The sequence below is a fragment of the Pelmatolapia mariae genome, linkage group LG22 (assembly GCF_036321145.2).
Source record: "Pelmatolapia mariae isolate MD_Pm_ZW linkage group LG22, Pm_UMD_F_2, whole genome shotgun sequence".
In the NCBI taxonomy this organism is placed as follows: domain Eukaryota; kingdom Metazoa; phylum Chordata; class Actinopteri; order Cichliformes; family Cichlidae; genus Pelmatolapia; species Pelmatolapia mariae.
Genome location: NC_086245.2, coordinates 23,503,698 through 23,518,906, shown reverse-complemented (window position 1 = coordinate 23,518,906; position 15,209 = coordinate 23,503,698). Strand labels below are relative to the sequence as shown.

Genomic DNA, 15,209 nt, shown 5'->3' with positions numbered 1-15,209 from the left:
GAAAAGGGTAAAAAGAAAAAATAAATAGCACCATTTGAGATGCATAAAATAGCATATTTGCACAGCTCAGTTCCCAAATATTTATTAGCCCAAAAATCTGGCATATCTCGGCATAGTGTGTTGTGTGTAGTAATAATAATAATAATAATCTACGGAAACTGGACAAGCTGAGGTCAAAAGAGCAGGGTCAGGAGAGGAGCAGATCACGAGAGGTTGTAACAACCCTTTTGGGTTATAGCACCACTGGGGGGGTTGCCCTACTATTGTAATAGCTGTGGGAGTCTCCTAGTGGGTGTGTGTTGTTAGCGGCAGCCATTCCATGCTGCTCATGTTCTTTTCTCAAAAGAAACCATACTGTTGTAACAGGCTGGCGCCGGCGATACCAATCTCCGCGCATGTATGCACGGACGAGTACAGCCGTGGAGACCTGGCTCATAAGGTGTAATGTTGCTGACAGCGAATAAAGGTCTGTTATTGGATTTAACCGACTGGCTTCGGGTTATTTGGCTAACCCCCACACCACACGCTTGCTGGACCTGCTAGCCGCTCCTTCCTCGCCAGACTGCTGTTACAAGGTACAACAAGTATCTACATTTCTATCAGTAAAATATGGCGCTGTCATGGTTTGAGACTGTATTTCAACCAATGGTGTTGGAGATGGTGTTAAAAATGATAAAGTTATGAATCCATTAAAGGACGAGTTTAATACACCATTGAATACCGTCAGGAAAGCATATGATCGGCATCCGCTTCATTTTTCAGTGGGACAATGATCACAAACACACTGCTGTTACAGTAAAGCATATCTGGGACACATACAATGGGATTGACCTCCTGAGAGAAGACTACAACTCTGTTTTTGACTCATATGTATTTCCATTTAGGTTTTCACACGTACGTCAAACATTTATACTGTGTTAAACCCATTTATCTACCACAACCTCCTCCTCCTACAAGTCCTAACCCAACTGGTCAGTGTAATGACAAGTTAAGATAACTACAGCGGGAGAAGGCAATTATAAAGAAAAGCAGAACAAAAAGACACCAAACAACTGCATGGATTCACTGACTGACTACAAAGGGGAAAAACAGTCTGAGTATACACCTCAACACAAGGGTTGACAATGATGACCACATGATACCACGCTTTTTTTTTGAAAAGCAATTTAATTCAGTTTAACATTCCCCTTGGGTTATTTTGTGGAAAACTAAAGTCTGACCACAGCTTCACAGAGTTCCAGATATAAAAAAACAAAACCAAAAAAATGATAAAATAACAGATAAAGCCCCAAAATACAGTAACATGTAGCACTGCAAAAGCACTTTGTGAGGCTTTTTCAGAATATGTTGTTATCCTTATGTGATTGTGAGGGTTTGGTGGTTGTGCTTGGATTACAGTACCTGTGGTAAATGGGCCCAATTGCTGCTCATGTTTTCCGCTTCTTCTTAAATCTGGGCAGAGTGAAGCACACAGATGGCTTTTGCCGCTACTTTGAAGTACAAAATGGAAGGAAATGTTTTAAAGTGGTTGCATTTCCAAACATATTGGCATTAAAAGAGGACACAAAATGAACTTTACCAACATAATTACAAAATCCAATGTGTCTTCTGTGTAAAAGTATTTTTTTTTATAAATAAGCTGTTTTTTTTCCTGCACACATTATTCCATTTTGAAAGCTTATCGACCTTAGAAAGAAAATCCCTTTTTTTGGCACTTTTTATTGCTGGATAACCATTGACAATAAAAAAAAAAAACAAGGGGCTAGCCATACTTTTTATCAAAACATTTGAAAGTATATAAAAAGCCACCATATATATATATAAAAAATAAATATATACAAAACAGTCAATCCATCAGATACTCCTTGAATGTAAGTTTTTGACATCTGTTTCTATAGAACTGGAAAACATTTCTAGGGAATTTTCTCTTAAAAGTCAAATTCAACTGTGTTTCTTCACACCTCAAGCACCAAGACAGGATATTAGAAATGCATGGGATGCACTCAGAACGGGATTGTGTCAGAAAGGAACAGAGATATGAGAGATGGCAGCAGTGCTAACATAATTGTGTGTATTCTCTTCCTACAGATTTAGACAAAGAAAAGGTATAAAAAAGAGTAGAAAAAAAAAAGAAAAACAACAGCCGAGACCAGAATCTTAAAGAAAAGAAGAAGAAGAAACTGCAGATTGTGATTCTTGTCACCTCTCCTGGGTTGTTTGAAAATATACAAAAGGAATAAAACACAGCGAGGAAAACGGAAAAAAAGAGGCAAGACCAAAAATAAGAGCAGGAAATAAAAGCAACGAATTGGCTTTCGCGGGGGAACAACAATGATGCAATAAAAATGTGCTGCCGGTGTATCTTTGCAGGTCTCAGTTCCAGCGAGGCCCTTAGAAAGAAATCGCAGATGTTTGCTCAGAACTATAGAAGAAATCGGTGAGGGTAAATCTAGCTATTCAACAACAAAGGCAGTGCCTATATTCCATCTTGTGGTCAGACTTAATAACTTTGGGTCACGGTGTTTGGCTTTCTTTCTTCTCCTTGTAGTCTTTTTGCTTCAGCCCCCCTGCCCCTTTCCTCCATCCCCTGTAGCCCTTTACCAGGGGCCCTTGACAGATGGGCCCTTGGGGCTGTATTCTACTGGATGGCTCATACAGTCTGCGGGATTACAGCGGCCATCTTTTCCTTTGGAACCCTGCTGTCCAGGAGGGCCTGGGATCCCAGGGACACCCTGCTGGCCAACGGGACCAGGGGCTCCCATCTTACCATAGCCTGGGGGGCCTGGAACACCTTCAGCATGAAAGGAAAAACAGAGAATATATTCATCATGTCAACACCTCACAGGCTGGAATACAAGCTGAGCAAAGCACATAACTGCCCAGGAGCACAAAACACCCCAGATTTTACCCTGTTTCCTTAAAAAATGTAGATCGGTTTACTAAAGATATTTTTAAAGGTACTTTAAACTGGTTTATAGAAAAACAACAAATTGACAGTACTGTAAAAAGAAGTGCCAGCGAGATAGCATTAGAGTGGCATCAGCTTTGTCAGTAATAGCAAAAACATGAGTTCCTAAATGCAACGCTATCCCCCCTTTAAAGATGTATTGGATGTATAATATTAGAATATAAAATCCATAAGTACAACACTTCCAAAATAAAAAAGCGTGGATACAAGACGAATGAATTTAATCATCAGTAACGTCATCAAATATCATCTGCATGCCATATCAGAAAAATATATAAAACAAGCACACAACACGAAGCATCATCTCGAACAGATGACGTTATTTCCGTGCCCGTTGTCGGGGGAACTTGAATTAAACATGAACGGATATTAAACTCCCACTTTGATCACTTTATGAGTAGCACGGCATCTTTTTCAGCCCACGCTCAACGTCCTGCTCCATGTAATGTGAGCACAGATGCTAATTTGCTAATTTACACCATGCTAAGTGAACTCCATCATGATTAGGGATTCTCAGATGCGAATTTGGCTTGAAAGAATCAGACTGGTGATTTTAATTAAGGCCATTTAAGAACGATGAAAAATTACCTCATCGTGCTGGCAATTTACTAATCAACAGCAAGTTCTAAGGAATTAGCAGCCTTTATGGTATTTCAGCCAGTAGAATAAACATAAAGCGTGCGCAGATGGAAATGCCGTCACACAATGTGAGCAAAGGAAGAAAGAAATCTAATGAGGCAAATAGCCGCCACTGAACTATACGATGAATGATGAATGAGTGGGGTACATTACCCGGTGCTCCAGGAGGTCCTACATCTCCCATCTCTCCAACACCCTTGTCTCCTTTTTCTCCAGGCGGTCCCCGTGGTCCTAGGGCAAGAAAGTAACACATGACCACATGGCAACAAAGCTGCTTACTGTCTGCTTATGATAACGTGACATTACTATCACCCTCACCTGGGAGTCCTTGTCCTCCTGGCCGGCCTTGTCGGCCAATCTGTCCTGGAAGACCGGGGGCACCTGGGGTTCCGGGACTACCTGGAGTTCCATCTTTCCCTGGAGGCCCAGGCCGACCCGGGGACGCCACCATCTCTACTGGCATCTGCATGCGAGACATGTAATAGGCCATTCTCTCTGGGGAGAAGAAGAAAACATTGTGAATAAAAGAAGTCCACAGAGGAAGGAGCAGCTGTTTCCCAAAGGACAAATAGAATCATTCCTTGAAACACAGATATGTATCTCGTGAGATAATACTACTCTAGTGTACAAAGTGGGTTTTTTGTCCACTAAATATTCACACAAAGTGCATTTGCACATGTCCTTACCATCAAAGATCTTAATAACCTGTTGGCGAATGAAGTTCTTGACTTCATCGTAATTGACAACAGCCTGTTTAAGAAGACAGACAGAGAGGGGAAAAAAACCCAAAACAAAAACCAGACGAGCACACATTAATCAAGGTAGATAATTAAAAAATTCATTATTTACAAGAACAGATGGAGCTAGTGAGCGCCTGTGGCCAGTCTCCTCAATTTTTCTCACAACCAGCCTGGTTATAGCATGATTTGGAGCTGATTAAATGTTGGAGGAAAGACAAAAAAATCAAACCAAAAACAATAGGCTGGCGGGTCAAAAGTGCAATGAAGCTGCATCTCACGTCATTTCCTGGCGATCCTGGAAGACCAGGGGGGCCGGGGGCACCTGCTGAGCCTGGACTTCCCCTTTCCCCTCTGGGGCCGACTGGGCCAATCATGGGCTGTGCATCCTTGGAACTATATGCTCCTCCACCAGGGGGCCCTGGCCTACCTCTTTCTCCTGGAGGACCCCTCTGGCCAGGAGCCCCTGCCTCACCCTGAGACACAGAGACAAATAAAGGTTATGCACGCCTTTTTACACCTTTATTTAATATTCACTATGTTGATGTGCATGATGGATGTTCTATAACTGTACTGTACTTTTATTTTACCAAGAGTAATGTGATAAGGACTGTTACCAACTTAATAGCGTCAAAATATGCAGAACTGTGTGAACTTATCACGATGGAGCCATTAATTTTATTTTATTTTTCTTTCACAAACACTCTTCAAACCCAACCTCCCAAAGGAGTGTTTCCTTTCCTGTTAAGTACCTGGAAGTTAGGCAAAGTTAAGCCACTCCACGAGAGTGGAGCTTATACGATTGTCTTGAAAGGTTCACTGTACTTACAATGTAACATATGGAAATATTGTTTGTTTTGCCACAGAAATACCAAGAAATGATGTGGTCCTCAAATGTTACTTGTGAAGTACTTAAAATTATTTAAGGAGCCTATCCCAGCTGTCATAGGGCGAGAGGCGGGGTACACCCTGGACAGGTCGCCAGTCTGTCTCAGGGCTAACACACAGAGACAGACAACATTCACGCTCACATTCACTCCCACATTCACACCTACAGGCAATTTAGATTGATCAATTAACCTATTCCCACTAACTGCATGTCTTTGGATTGTGGGAGGAAGCCGGAGTACCCAGGGAAAACCCATGCAAACACTGAGAGAACAGGCAAACGCCAAACAGAAAGACCACAGCCTGATGGTGGAGTTGAACTCAGGACCTTCTTGCTGTGCGGCAACAGTGCTAACCACCGTTCCACTGTGCTGCTGAATATAACTATTTCGCCAATTTAGGAAGCCTACTGTACAAATACAGACAATATTAATACCTGCATTAAGCCCTATAAGACGGCTTTTGACTACATCTATATCACTTTCCACACTGTGGTGCTCAGCACTCAGGTTGTGTAAATACACTCAAAAACAGGCCCGCTACATTAGCGACAGTGATTTATCGAGGACAAAGCAGCCCATAATGGACGTCTAATGTTTACACATCAGCGGCAGACAGACGGCTCTTGAAACAGAGAGGAGCGAGAAGAATAGAAGAGTCCGTTCTTGTCTTTCTCCTCTGTTCTCCTTTTCTGTGCGGCTAAAAACCCTGACAATGCCGTCCTGTCAGCGTGACAAATAGCCTCATCTAGCATCTCCCCTCATCCTTAATAGCATTATCCCAGCGGCAGAAGAATAACTTTATCACTGTACCCACCTACTGTAAAGCCTGCGTCTCAGGCTACATCCAACAGGCTCAGTACTGCAGCTACAAAAGGTTAGCAGGCGGCCATCTGCCAGTTTGGAGAAGGGTGAGGTGAGGGAAGAAGGAATGAGAGTGTCAGCAGAGGGGTCGGAGGGTTAGTGATCTGATGACTGTGTTAAGTGCGAGTGCTGACTGAGCAGAAATGTGGGAGGGGGGCAGCGAGCGTGTTCAGCACCGTAGTGTGCCGGTATTAGTCTCCGTGGGCTAAAGGGAACAGGAAAAGGGTGGATCTCACTGCGTTCAGATGGTCCGCAGAGGGGACGGATGGCTGAGCTTCACCTTGAGGATGCACACACACAAACACACACATTTCTAGAATACTGCACTGAAGAGTCGTCTCTTACCTTTTGCCCTGGCTGCCCATTGTCCCCTGGCACACCTGCCACTCCCTGTCAAAACAAAACAAAACAGAAAAACAAGTATCGATCAAGGAAAGAAATATGCGCAACATAATCTGTCAGTCTGCTTCCATTATACTTTAAAAAGAGGGCCAACACCACACCCAGACATTACTCACATCTTTTCCAGGGGAACCATCGCTTCCTGGCTCACCCTGGAAGACAAAGTCAAAGCAAGGGAAAAAAAAACAATTTAAGTGAGAAATGTTGGCAGTCTGAATTATGTTTAATTAAATGTAGATAGGGTCATTTTAGAAAAGTACCAACCATAGGCCCCGGGTGCCCCGGTGGCCCTGGAGATCCTGGCATCCCTGGAAGACCCCTCTCTCCATCCTGGCCCTTATCTCCTTTTATACCCTAGTTAACCAGGGGGGAAAAAATGGAGAAGATTCTCTTCCATTATTTGCATTTTTGGCAGCAGGACAGAATTTCAATAGTGCCTCATTTCCACTTCCCTCACGCAGGCATACGCCAACAATACAGACCCACCAACACATAACGTTCCCACTTTCTACTGGCGCATTAATTAACAGTTGTGGAAAATAAGATACTACTCTACTTTATGTTTTTTTGCTTCTCTTTTCTGGCCTCTGCAGTTATTTTCCACGATCACAGTCAGTGTAAATATTACTCGCTTTGCTCACTTGTTTATATTTGTCTGATTATACTGTCGACCCATTCTCCCCTATGGGATTGTTAAAGATGCATTTATTCACATTCAATCATTCAGCTCTTGTTTAACTAAATAGTTATCATGATATTTGAGAGATTCTCTCTCTTACCACTCCTGATGGGCCTGGAGGTCCTGGAGGTCCAGCTGGACCTGTAGAGCCCTGATGAGGAAAGCAAATAGATTTGTGACGTCTAGCTTGTTAACACACTGAAATATCGCAACATGATGAATGTATACGTTTGAAATGGAAGTGAACTTACAAGGTGGCCCGGAGGTCCAGGTCTCCCCTGGGGTCCTGGCGTACCTGGATCACCCTGGAAAGGCCACAAACTGACTGTGATGTATGCCAACTCGCGCTTTCAGCTTCCATGCATAGATTACTGATGTGCTTTATAATCAAGTTGGAGGAAAGATGTAAAGCAAAATAGTCACCTCATGTCCCGGTCTGCCAGGTGTCCCGGGTGGACCTGTGGGTCCGGCTTCACCCTGCAGGGATAAGAAACTTATGAATATAAACTAAAGGAAGCACGATAAGAATGCAGGACTCAGATTTTGGGAGATTCAAAAGAATAAGTTAGCAAAGCAACAAAAAACTCCCCAAAAAACAGACTTTCATTGTAATGATCAGCTTGATAAAACTATTTGGTTTCATGCAGAAGAAAGACGGTGTAAATGTGACTAGTTAAGAAGGCAGACACGGTAAAGCAGCAAGTCGCTGGCTAACCTTCTGTCCGGGAAAGCCAACGTGGCCGGTTTTCCCTTTGAATCCCTGAGGAGAGACATCAAAGAGAATGAGATTGGTACAGTATAAAAATTCACAAAGTCGAAGCAGCCAAAAGAAGAGACAGGCATGTCTTTGAAAATCCTGAACACCTGCTCTTGGGTAGAACACAAACTGTGATATGGTGAGAGAGGAATAAAAAAAAAGGAGAACTGGAGGGAGACAGACAGCTAGTCATGTCTCCAGTGAAGCGAAGCTGTGCTGCTATACAAGACAGAAAGTTAGGGAGATCTTAGGAGGAGCTATGAAGGTTAGAGGTTTTAGATTTGGTTACATTACGAGTAACATCTACAACCTTAACAAGAGTCGGTAAAGACTGCACGTGTTAGTGCTGTTCCAACATGAGGGGAAGCGAAATATCACGAGTCACGCTGTCAGTTAATTTGCATAGGGCAAACCCAAAGCAACTTTTAAAAAAGTCAAGGAATAACATCCTCACACCTGTCTTGAAAACCTTTTTCTGCGCTTGAATTAATTTTAATTTCAAAGTGAGTCCCAACATCAGGAGTGAAAACAGTCCATCCGTGTTTGACGTTCTGTGTCTCCATAAAGAACATTAGGTCGGCTTTAAAGGTACAACAAAATGATTAGTCATGCAGGCTGATTTGCATACTTGTTTACTTTTTGCAATAAGCCATGGCAATGTACACACTCTGGTCACTTTATTAGGTACATCTGTTCCAATCACATGATAGAAACTCAGTGCATTTAAAGTTCAAACCGAGCACGACTGAACGTTGTGCGGTTATTGGTGCCAGACACGCTGGCCCTGCGTATTTCAGAAACTGTTGATCTTCTGGGATTTTCACCTACACAACCATCTCTAGTGTTTACAAAGAATGGTTGAAAGAAAAGAGAAAATAATCAGTGAGCAGCAAAAATGCTTGGTTGATGCCAGAGGTCAGAGATGAACGGCCAGATAGCGTGATTGGAAGGCAACAGTAACGAGAAGAAAAAAACAAAACAAAAAAACTTGTTACAACCAAGGTTTGCAGGAGGACATCTCTGAAAGCACAACACTTCAAACACTGAAACAGATCGGCTACACTGGCTGCCACCCCTGTCAGCTAAGAACAGGAAACCGAGTCTATAATTCACACAGGCTCACCAAATTTGGACAACAGAAGAAGACAGTCATGACATTTGTTTGTTAGGGTCAAAATTTGGCAAAAACAAAATGAAAGCATTGATCCATCCTGTCTTATAACGGTGGTTCAGTGGTGCGAGATATTTTCTTGGTAAACTCCGGAGCTCTTAGTACCCCAACTGAGCATCTTTTAAACATCACAGCCTGAGTATTGTTGATCACATCTATCCTTTAAAGACCACAGTGTGCCTACTGCTTTGAGCTGTGCTAATCACAAAGCTCAAATCACCTCAAACATGACAATGAGTTCACTGTAGTCAAATGGCATCCGCAGTCACCAGATCTGAATCCAACAGAGCACCTTTGGGATGACAAATCTGCAGCAAATGCGTGATGCTGTATTGTCGTGTATATTTAAAGTGTCTGCCAAATGGACTGGATCACCCAAAACATGCTGAAGAAATAATTAGATTAATTTCTGATGTTAACGCTGAGAGGAAAAAGGCATTTACATTTACAGCATCACTTAATGAGCACTTGTGCACTTAGATATTGCTGCTGACACAGCTTAGCTGATGACTTTAACTCACTAAATCACCTACTGCTAATTTGCTAATTAGCAGTAGCCTATTGAACTTTTCTCTCTCCGTTGTCCTTTAAGGGGGAATGCTGCACACGCTGTCTGGTACCTGCCAAGCACACTGAGAGGACTTATCACTTGATGTGAACTGAATTAAGGAAACAATATTCCAGGTAGTTTTGGGATATAGTCAGTTCGAGTACGGACAAAATAAAACATACTGTGGAAAATGCACGTGTGTGGAAAAAAGACATAAAACACAGCCATTAACTTCAAGCGGTGTTACCAGGATGCATATTCTATCTGTATAAAAATGAATCTCAAGATAACATTTTATAGTAAATAATAAATTGAAGGGTTTTTTAATGTTAAACAATATAATTGTAATCCAATTACAATCCATGAAAGAGTGCACCAGCAAGGAGGGCAATTCATGAATAACTGATGTGTCATAAATTACAATCTTTTTTATTAAAAAATTAAAGCCACATAAATTTCAACATTAATAATGAGCCAGCCTTAATTCTCTGCACAGTTACATTAAAGATTTCATTCTCTGCAACTGTGGAACTGTTTCAGTGTTTTAAATCTGAACAACCAAGATCAAATTGATGCAAGATTTTATTAATAATAACATGATTTTTGTACAATATGAAAAGATACTGTTCATTCTGATTAGAGGAGGGAATACTCACGGGCATTCCCCGGGGTCCTGCTGGGCCTGGAGGTCCTGTTTCTCCCTGATGAGAAAAGAATAAAAAGAGAAAGTGCCAAAGATCAGTTATTACAGCCACATCTTTACTCATCACTGCTTTTTTTTTTTTCATTATATACTTTGTGTTTGTGTGTATGTTGCATGTGTGGGCAGACCACCCATCTGATTCATGCGTGTGACCTACCCGCAGTCCTAGTTTCCCATCTTTTCCGTCAATTCCGTCAATGCCACGGGGGCCCTTTTAATATTGCAAGATAAGAGAGGACAGATAAGTACTCATAACAACAGTTCACAGGTAGGTCAGAAAGGGTCATACTTAGATTATAGAGTGCAAAAAATAAAAAATAAATAATGCATATACCATCAGCCCTGGCGACCCGGTTGAACCGGGTGGTCCACTTGGTCCTTGAGGGCCTTGAGTGCCGTCGTTGCCCTAAAAGTAGAGATTTTCAGTCTAATTTGAAGTGCGAACAAAAACTGAAACAACTAAATGTGTGTTTTGTACTCACTTTTTCCCCTTTGAGCCCAGAAAGTCCTTCCCTTCCAGTTTTGCCGGCAGGACCTGGTGGTCCCTAAATTCAAACACAGTGATACAGAAAGTCTCAACAGTAACATCAAGAACAAATGGCTACTTTAGTGGACTGAAAGCATTTACATACAGGTGGTCCTGGGAAGCCTGGTTGTCCTTGGAAGCCCTTAAAATATAAAGAGAAACACATTGGTAAGCGGTAGTACTGGATCTGTCTGTTAGGTCTATGTGTCTTTGTGTTTTATAGTGCATACCTGATCCCCCTTAGCACCAGCAGGCCCTGCTGGTCCACTGTCTCCTTTAATGCCCTATAGACGCACAATGTTCACCCAGTTATTAAACTTAGAAATCATAAATGAAAAAGCCGGATCCTAAATATTGACAAGCTAAATTTACGATGAAATGCTGACCGGCAATCCAGCTTGTCCTTGATATCCAGGGTTACCAGGAGGCCCCTGCAAAAGGGAGGAAAGTTTTAGCCCAAATATATCCAACACAAGCGTCCAGAACAGTGTTGATGCAATCCCTTACTGATTCTCCTTTTTGGCCAGCAGTTCCTGGGCTTCCACGTTCGCCCTTGAGTCCCTGATAAATAAATAAGGCAGAAAATTAGTGTCTGCTGACATGTCAGTATCACCCCCAGCTGTCAGGATGATGTCAGTGCTACCGTTTCTTCATAATCAAGCAGGCAGAGCGACTTACAGGCAGTCCAGGAGGGCCCATGGTTCCTGGGTACCCAGGCGTCCCTGAAGGACCCTAAAGTAGAGATCACAGAATCAATCAAATATGGACAGCACTTATTTTTTCTCCATGCTATAATGTGAGACAGAATGATTGTGTGATACTTGCCTGATCACCCTTCATTCCCGGGAGGCCATCTGACCCTCGCTCACCCTGTTGACCCTGAATGTGACAGGAGGGAAGAAGGATTAGAAAATGAAGAAGAGGATGTGATATGTATGTCTGCGAGAGAGGCTCCCCTGGCAGAAATAAAAGTGACAGGGTAAGTCAATATCAAAGAGTGGAAAAGGCTAACTAGCTTGGATCACATCCCCATGAGACTCCCTATTTGATTTTGTCCTTGGCTCTATACCTCCATGAGGCTTTAGCTCTGAGGTGGTGACACCTGGGAGAAAATCATTATAAATACATATATAAAGAGATTTCTTTGGAACTTTTTAAAATTTACTCAACATATTATCCAGACACTTGCCTTGAAATCCCATCCTCCGTGTTTCAGGTGGAAATTTGAACTAACAAATATTGACCTTACAAAAGCTTTTAGACACCAGCTGTAGCACATTGAAAAAAACAAACAACCAGCTGATGCCAGCAGAGCCGGGTAGAGCGTAAAGGAGTAATCCACAACTTGATGTGACAGTAAAACAAGATTATTTTGAAAATTCATGTTATTTTTGCAAGAACTCATAAATAACTAAGAATACCAAATGTCAGTGAAAACTGTTAATTTTTAGGTGTGAGAGGGAAAAAATATCAGCCGATATATCGATTTGAAATGATCAAATATCGGTATTGATCTTAAAAACCATTTATCAATTAGGCTCTAAAAATAACCCATATTTATCTTATAGCTTGTGCAGCCCACAAAGCTCAATTTCCATCAGAAACAAGCTCTATTAATATTTCTTTCTTTAAGCTAACTTTCTTTTGATTGGCTACCCTATATGTTGGGTCAAGCTGTGGGGTCAAGCTGCATGCCTGAGACGACCGCCTCTTTGACATCACACAGATCCAACAGAAGACTCCAGAGTCTCAAGTCTGTACTTTTGCCTCAGTGCGATTAATGAATACACACTGCTCGCATTACTTACTGTACATTTAATATGAGAGTACTCATGATCAGTTATTACACAGTGTCTGACAGTTTCGTCAGCTGGGATTTCCTTTACCTCCGCAAAACAGACAGTTTGTAAAGCAAATGGTCAGAAATGAGAGAAAACTACCTCACAATTAGGCAACTGCCTGATTGTGAGGTAGTTTATACTCTGATCGTGCTTACCGCTGTTCATAATCTACACCTGCAAAAGCCTACATCGAGCCAAGACGAAACCCTGTGATTGGTTTCCCGTCATTGTCAGAAACTTCTTAACTACTGAATATAAGCAGCGTTTTCAACAGCAGGGTAACACTTCTTACCCTCTCACAAACAACACAAACAGACACACTGCTGCACACAGCAGAGGCTAACACCTGCTATAAAGCGATACTACACCACAAATGGACTCCATGCAGTGCTCACATGGCTCACTCATTTAGCATCTCTATTCTCCTAAAGCAATAAATCTGTATGAGGAGAAAAGGGGAAGGGGAGGGCTGCGTCTGCACAGCAGTGCAACTCTCCATCACTTAGATGGGGGAATAATTGAACAACTGGAGAGAGAGAGAGAGAGAACCAAATCGTTTCCTCATCTGACATAACTTTCATTAAAGAGCCACACAGAAAAGGACACGGGGATGGGGAGATGGCGCAAGACGGAATAAACAAGGGAGGCTTTGATTTAAAAGTGGGAGGATCCACAATTCAGGGGAAAAGACCAATAAGTAAATAAACAGAAAATTGGTTCACGGCTTTAGAACAGTGTTGGGAAGCAGCTTCACTGCACTGATTTGAGGTACTTGTACTCCTACTCCTCCACTTTTGCACAGAAAATGTAATGAATTTTACCTTTATTAAGGAGCGAACATTATATGTAAAGTTTGTAAAGGTATGATGTGAACTTCCTGCAAAATGTTACCCCGTTTAAGTTGGGCCAAGCCTCAGCTCTAGTAAAAGTGTTACGCAATTTGATCCATAACCTTTTGAGCATTCCGTCTAACAAACACACAAAACAAATCCATTGCATAACCTGTTATTGCGAATAAGCAAAAGGGTACTTAGGCCTTCGGACATTTATCAGATTTGTGCGAGTCATTTGAAATTACAAGTAATTCTCCTTCTGAACTTAAAATAAAATAACAGCTTAAAGGCAAAACGTAAAACTGTAGCGATGATCTGATTTTACAGAAAAAGCAAAGGATAAAGAAAATAAAAAAGCTCTATCTTCTTTTCTTCCTCTTAATTCCCCCTTAAGTGGCCTAACCAGCCATGACTTACACACTACACGTAAATGCTAGTATTAACAATTAAGAAATGTCATATATATAACACCCATCTCGCCCCTGCGGGCGGTCTATCCTTCAAGCTCGGGTCCTCTACCAGAGGCCTGGGAGCTTGAGGGTCCTGCGCAGTATCTTAGCTGTTCCCAGGACTGCGCTCTTCTGGACAGAGATCTCCGATGTTGTTCCCGGGATCTGCTGGAGCCACTCGCCTAGCTTGGGAGTCACCGCACCTAGTGCTCCGATTACCACGGGGACCACCGCTACCTTCACCCTCCACATCCTCTCGAGCTCTTCTCTGAGCCCTTGGTATTCTGCAGCTTCTCGTGTTCCTTCTTTCTGATGTTGCTGTCATTCGGAACCGCTACATCAATCACTACGTCTGTCTTCTTCTGTTTGTCCACCACCACTATGTCCGGTTGGTTAGCCACCACCATTTTGTCCGTCTGTATCTGGAAGTCCCACAGGATCTTAGCCCGGTCATTCTCCACCACCCTTGGGGGCGTCTCCCATTTTGACCTCGGAACTTCCAGACCATACTCGGCACAGATGTTTCTGTATACTATGCCGGCCACTTGGTTATGGCGCTCCATGTATGCCCTGCCTGCTAGCATCTTGCACCCTGCTGTTATGTGCTGGATTGTCTCAGGGGCATCTTTACACAGCCTGCACCTGGGGTCTTGCCTGGTGTGATAGACCCCAGCCTCTATGGATCTTGTGGATCTTGTGCTCAGTGCTTGTTCCTGTGCTGCCATGATTAGTGCCTCCGTGCTGTCTTTCAGTCCAGCTTTGTCCAGCCACTGGTAGGATTTCTGGATATCAGCCACCTCCTCTATCTGCCGGTGGTACATACCGTGCAGGGGCCTGTCCTTCCATGATGGTTCCTCGCCTTCCTCCTCTTTCTTGGGTTTCTGCTGCCTGAGGTATTCACTGAGCATGCTGTCAGTTGGGGCCATCTTCGTGATGTATTTGTGGATGTTTCTTGTCTCATCCTGGACTGTGGTGCTGACACTCACCAGTCCCCGGCCTCCTTCCTTCCGCTTAGCGCACAGCCTCAGGGTGCTGGACTTGGTGTGAAACCCTCCATGCATGGTAAGGAGCTTTCTTGTCTTTATGTCAGTGGCTTCTATCTCCTCCTTTGGCCAGCCTATTACCCCAGCAGGGTACCTGATCACGGGCAGGGCGTAGGTGTTGATGGCCCGGATCTTGTTCTTACCGTTCAGCTGACTCCAC

General features: G+C 42.9%; 1 protein-coding gene across 4 annotated transcripts in view; it reads right to left on the bottom strand.

The window, feature by feature from the left end:
* Positions 1–700: 700 nt before the first annotated feature.
* Positions 701–15,209, bottom strand: part of col16a1 (collagen, type XVI, alpha 1) — a 108,499-nt gene continuing 93,990 nt past the window's right edge. For all 4 annotated transcript variants that reach the window (XM_065471142.1, XM_065471143.1, XM_065471146.1 and 1 more), the window contains 22 exons: positions 11,709–11,762; positions 11,562–11,615; positions 11,391–11,444; positions 11,270–11,314; positions 11,114–11,167; positions 10,990–11,025; positions 10,840–10,902; positions 10,692–10,763; positions 10,515–10,568; positions 10,311–10,355; positions 7,892–7,936; positions 7,600–7,653; positions 7,428–7,481; positions 7,277–7,327; positions 6,762–6,851; positions 6,614–6,649; positions 6,441–6,485; positions 4,626–4,820; positions 4,294–4,357; positions 3,926–4,102; positions 3,761–3,838; positions 701–2,791 (listed from right to left, as the gene is read on the bottom strand). In XM_065471142.1, the coding sequence (XP_065327214.1) occupies positions 2,598–2,791; positions 3,761–3,838; positions 3,926–4,102; positions 4,294–4,357; positions 4,626–4,820; positions 6,441–6,485; positions 6,614–6,649; positions 6,762–6,851; positions 7,277–7,327; positions 7,428–7,481; positions 7,600–7,653; positions 7,892–7,936; positions 10,311–10,355; positions 10,515–10,568; positions 10,692–10,763; positions 10,840–10,902; positions 10,990–11,025; positions 11,114–11,167; positions 11,270–11,314; positions 11,391–11,444; positions 11,562–11,615; positions 11,709–11,762 (1,614 nt within the window). In that variant the 3' untranslated portion in view covers positions 701–2,597. The remainder of the gene's footprint in view (positions 2,792–3,760; positions 3,839–3,925; positions 4,103–4,293; positions 4,358–4,625; positions 4,821–6,440; positions 6,486–6,613; positions 6,650–6,761; positions 6,852–7,276; positions 7,328–7,427; positions 7,482–7,599; positions 7,654–7,891; positions 7,937–10,310; positions 10,356–10,514; positions 10,569–10,691; positions 10,764–10,839; positions 10,903–10,989; positions 11,026–11,113; positions 11,168–11,269; positions 11,315–11,390; positions 11,445–11,561; positions 11,616–11,708; positions 11,763–15,209) is intronic.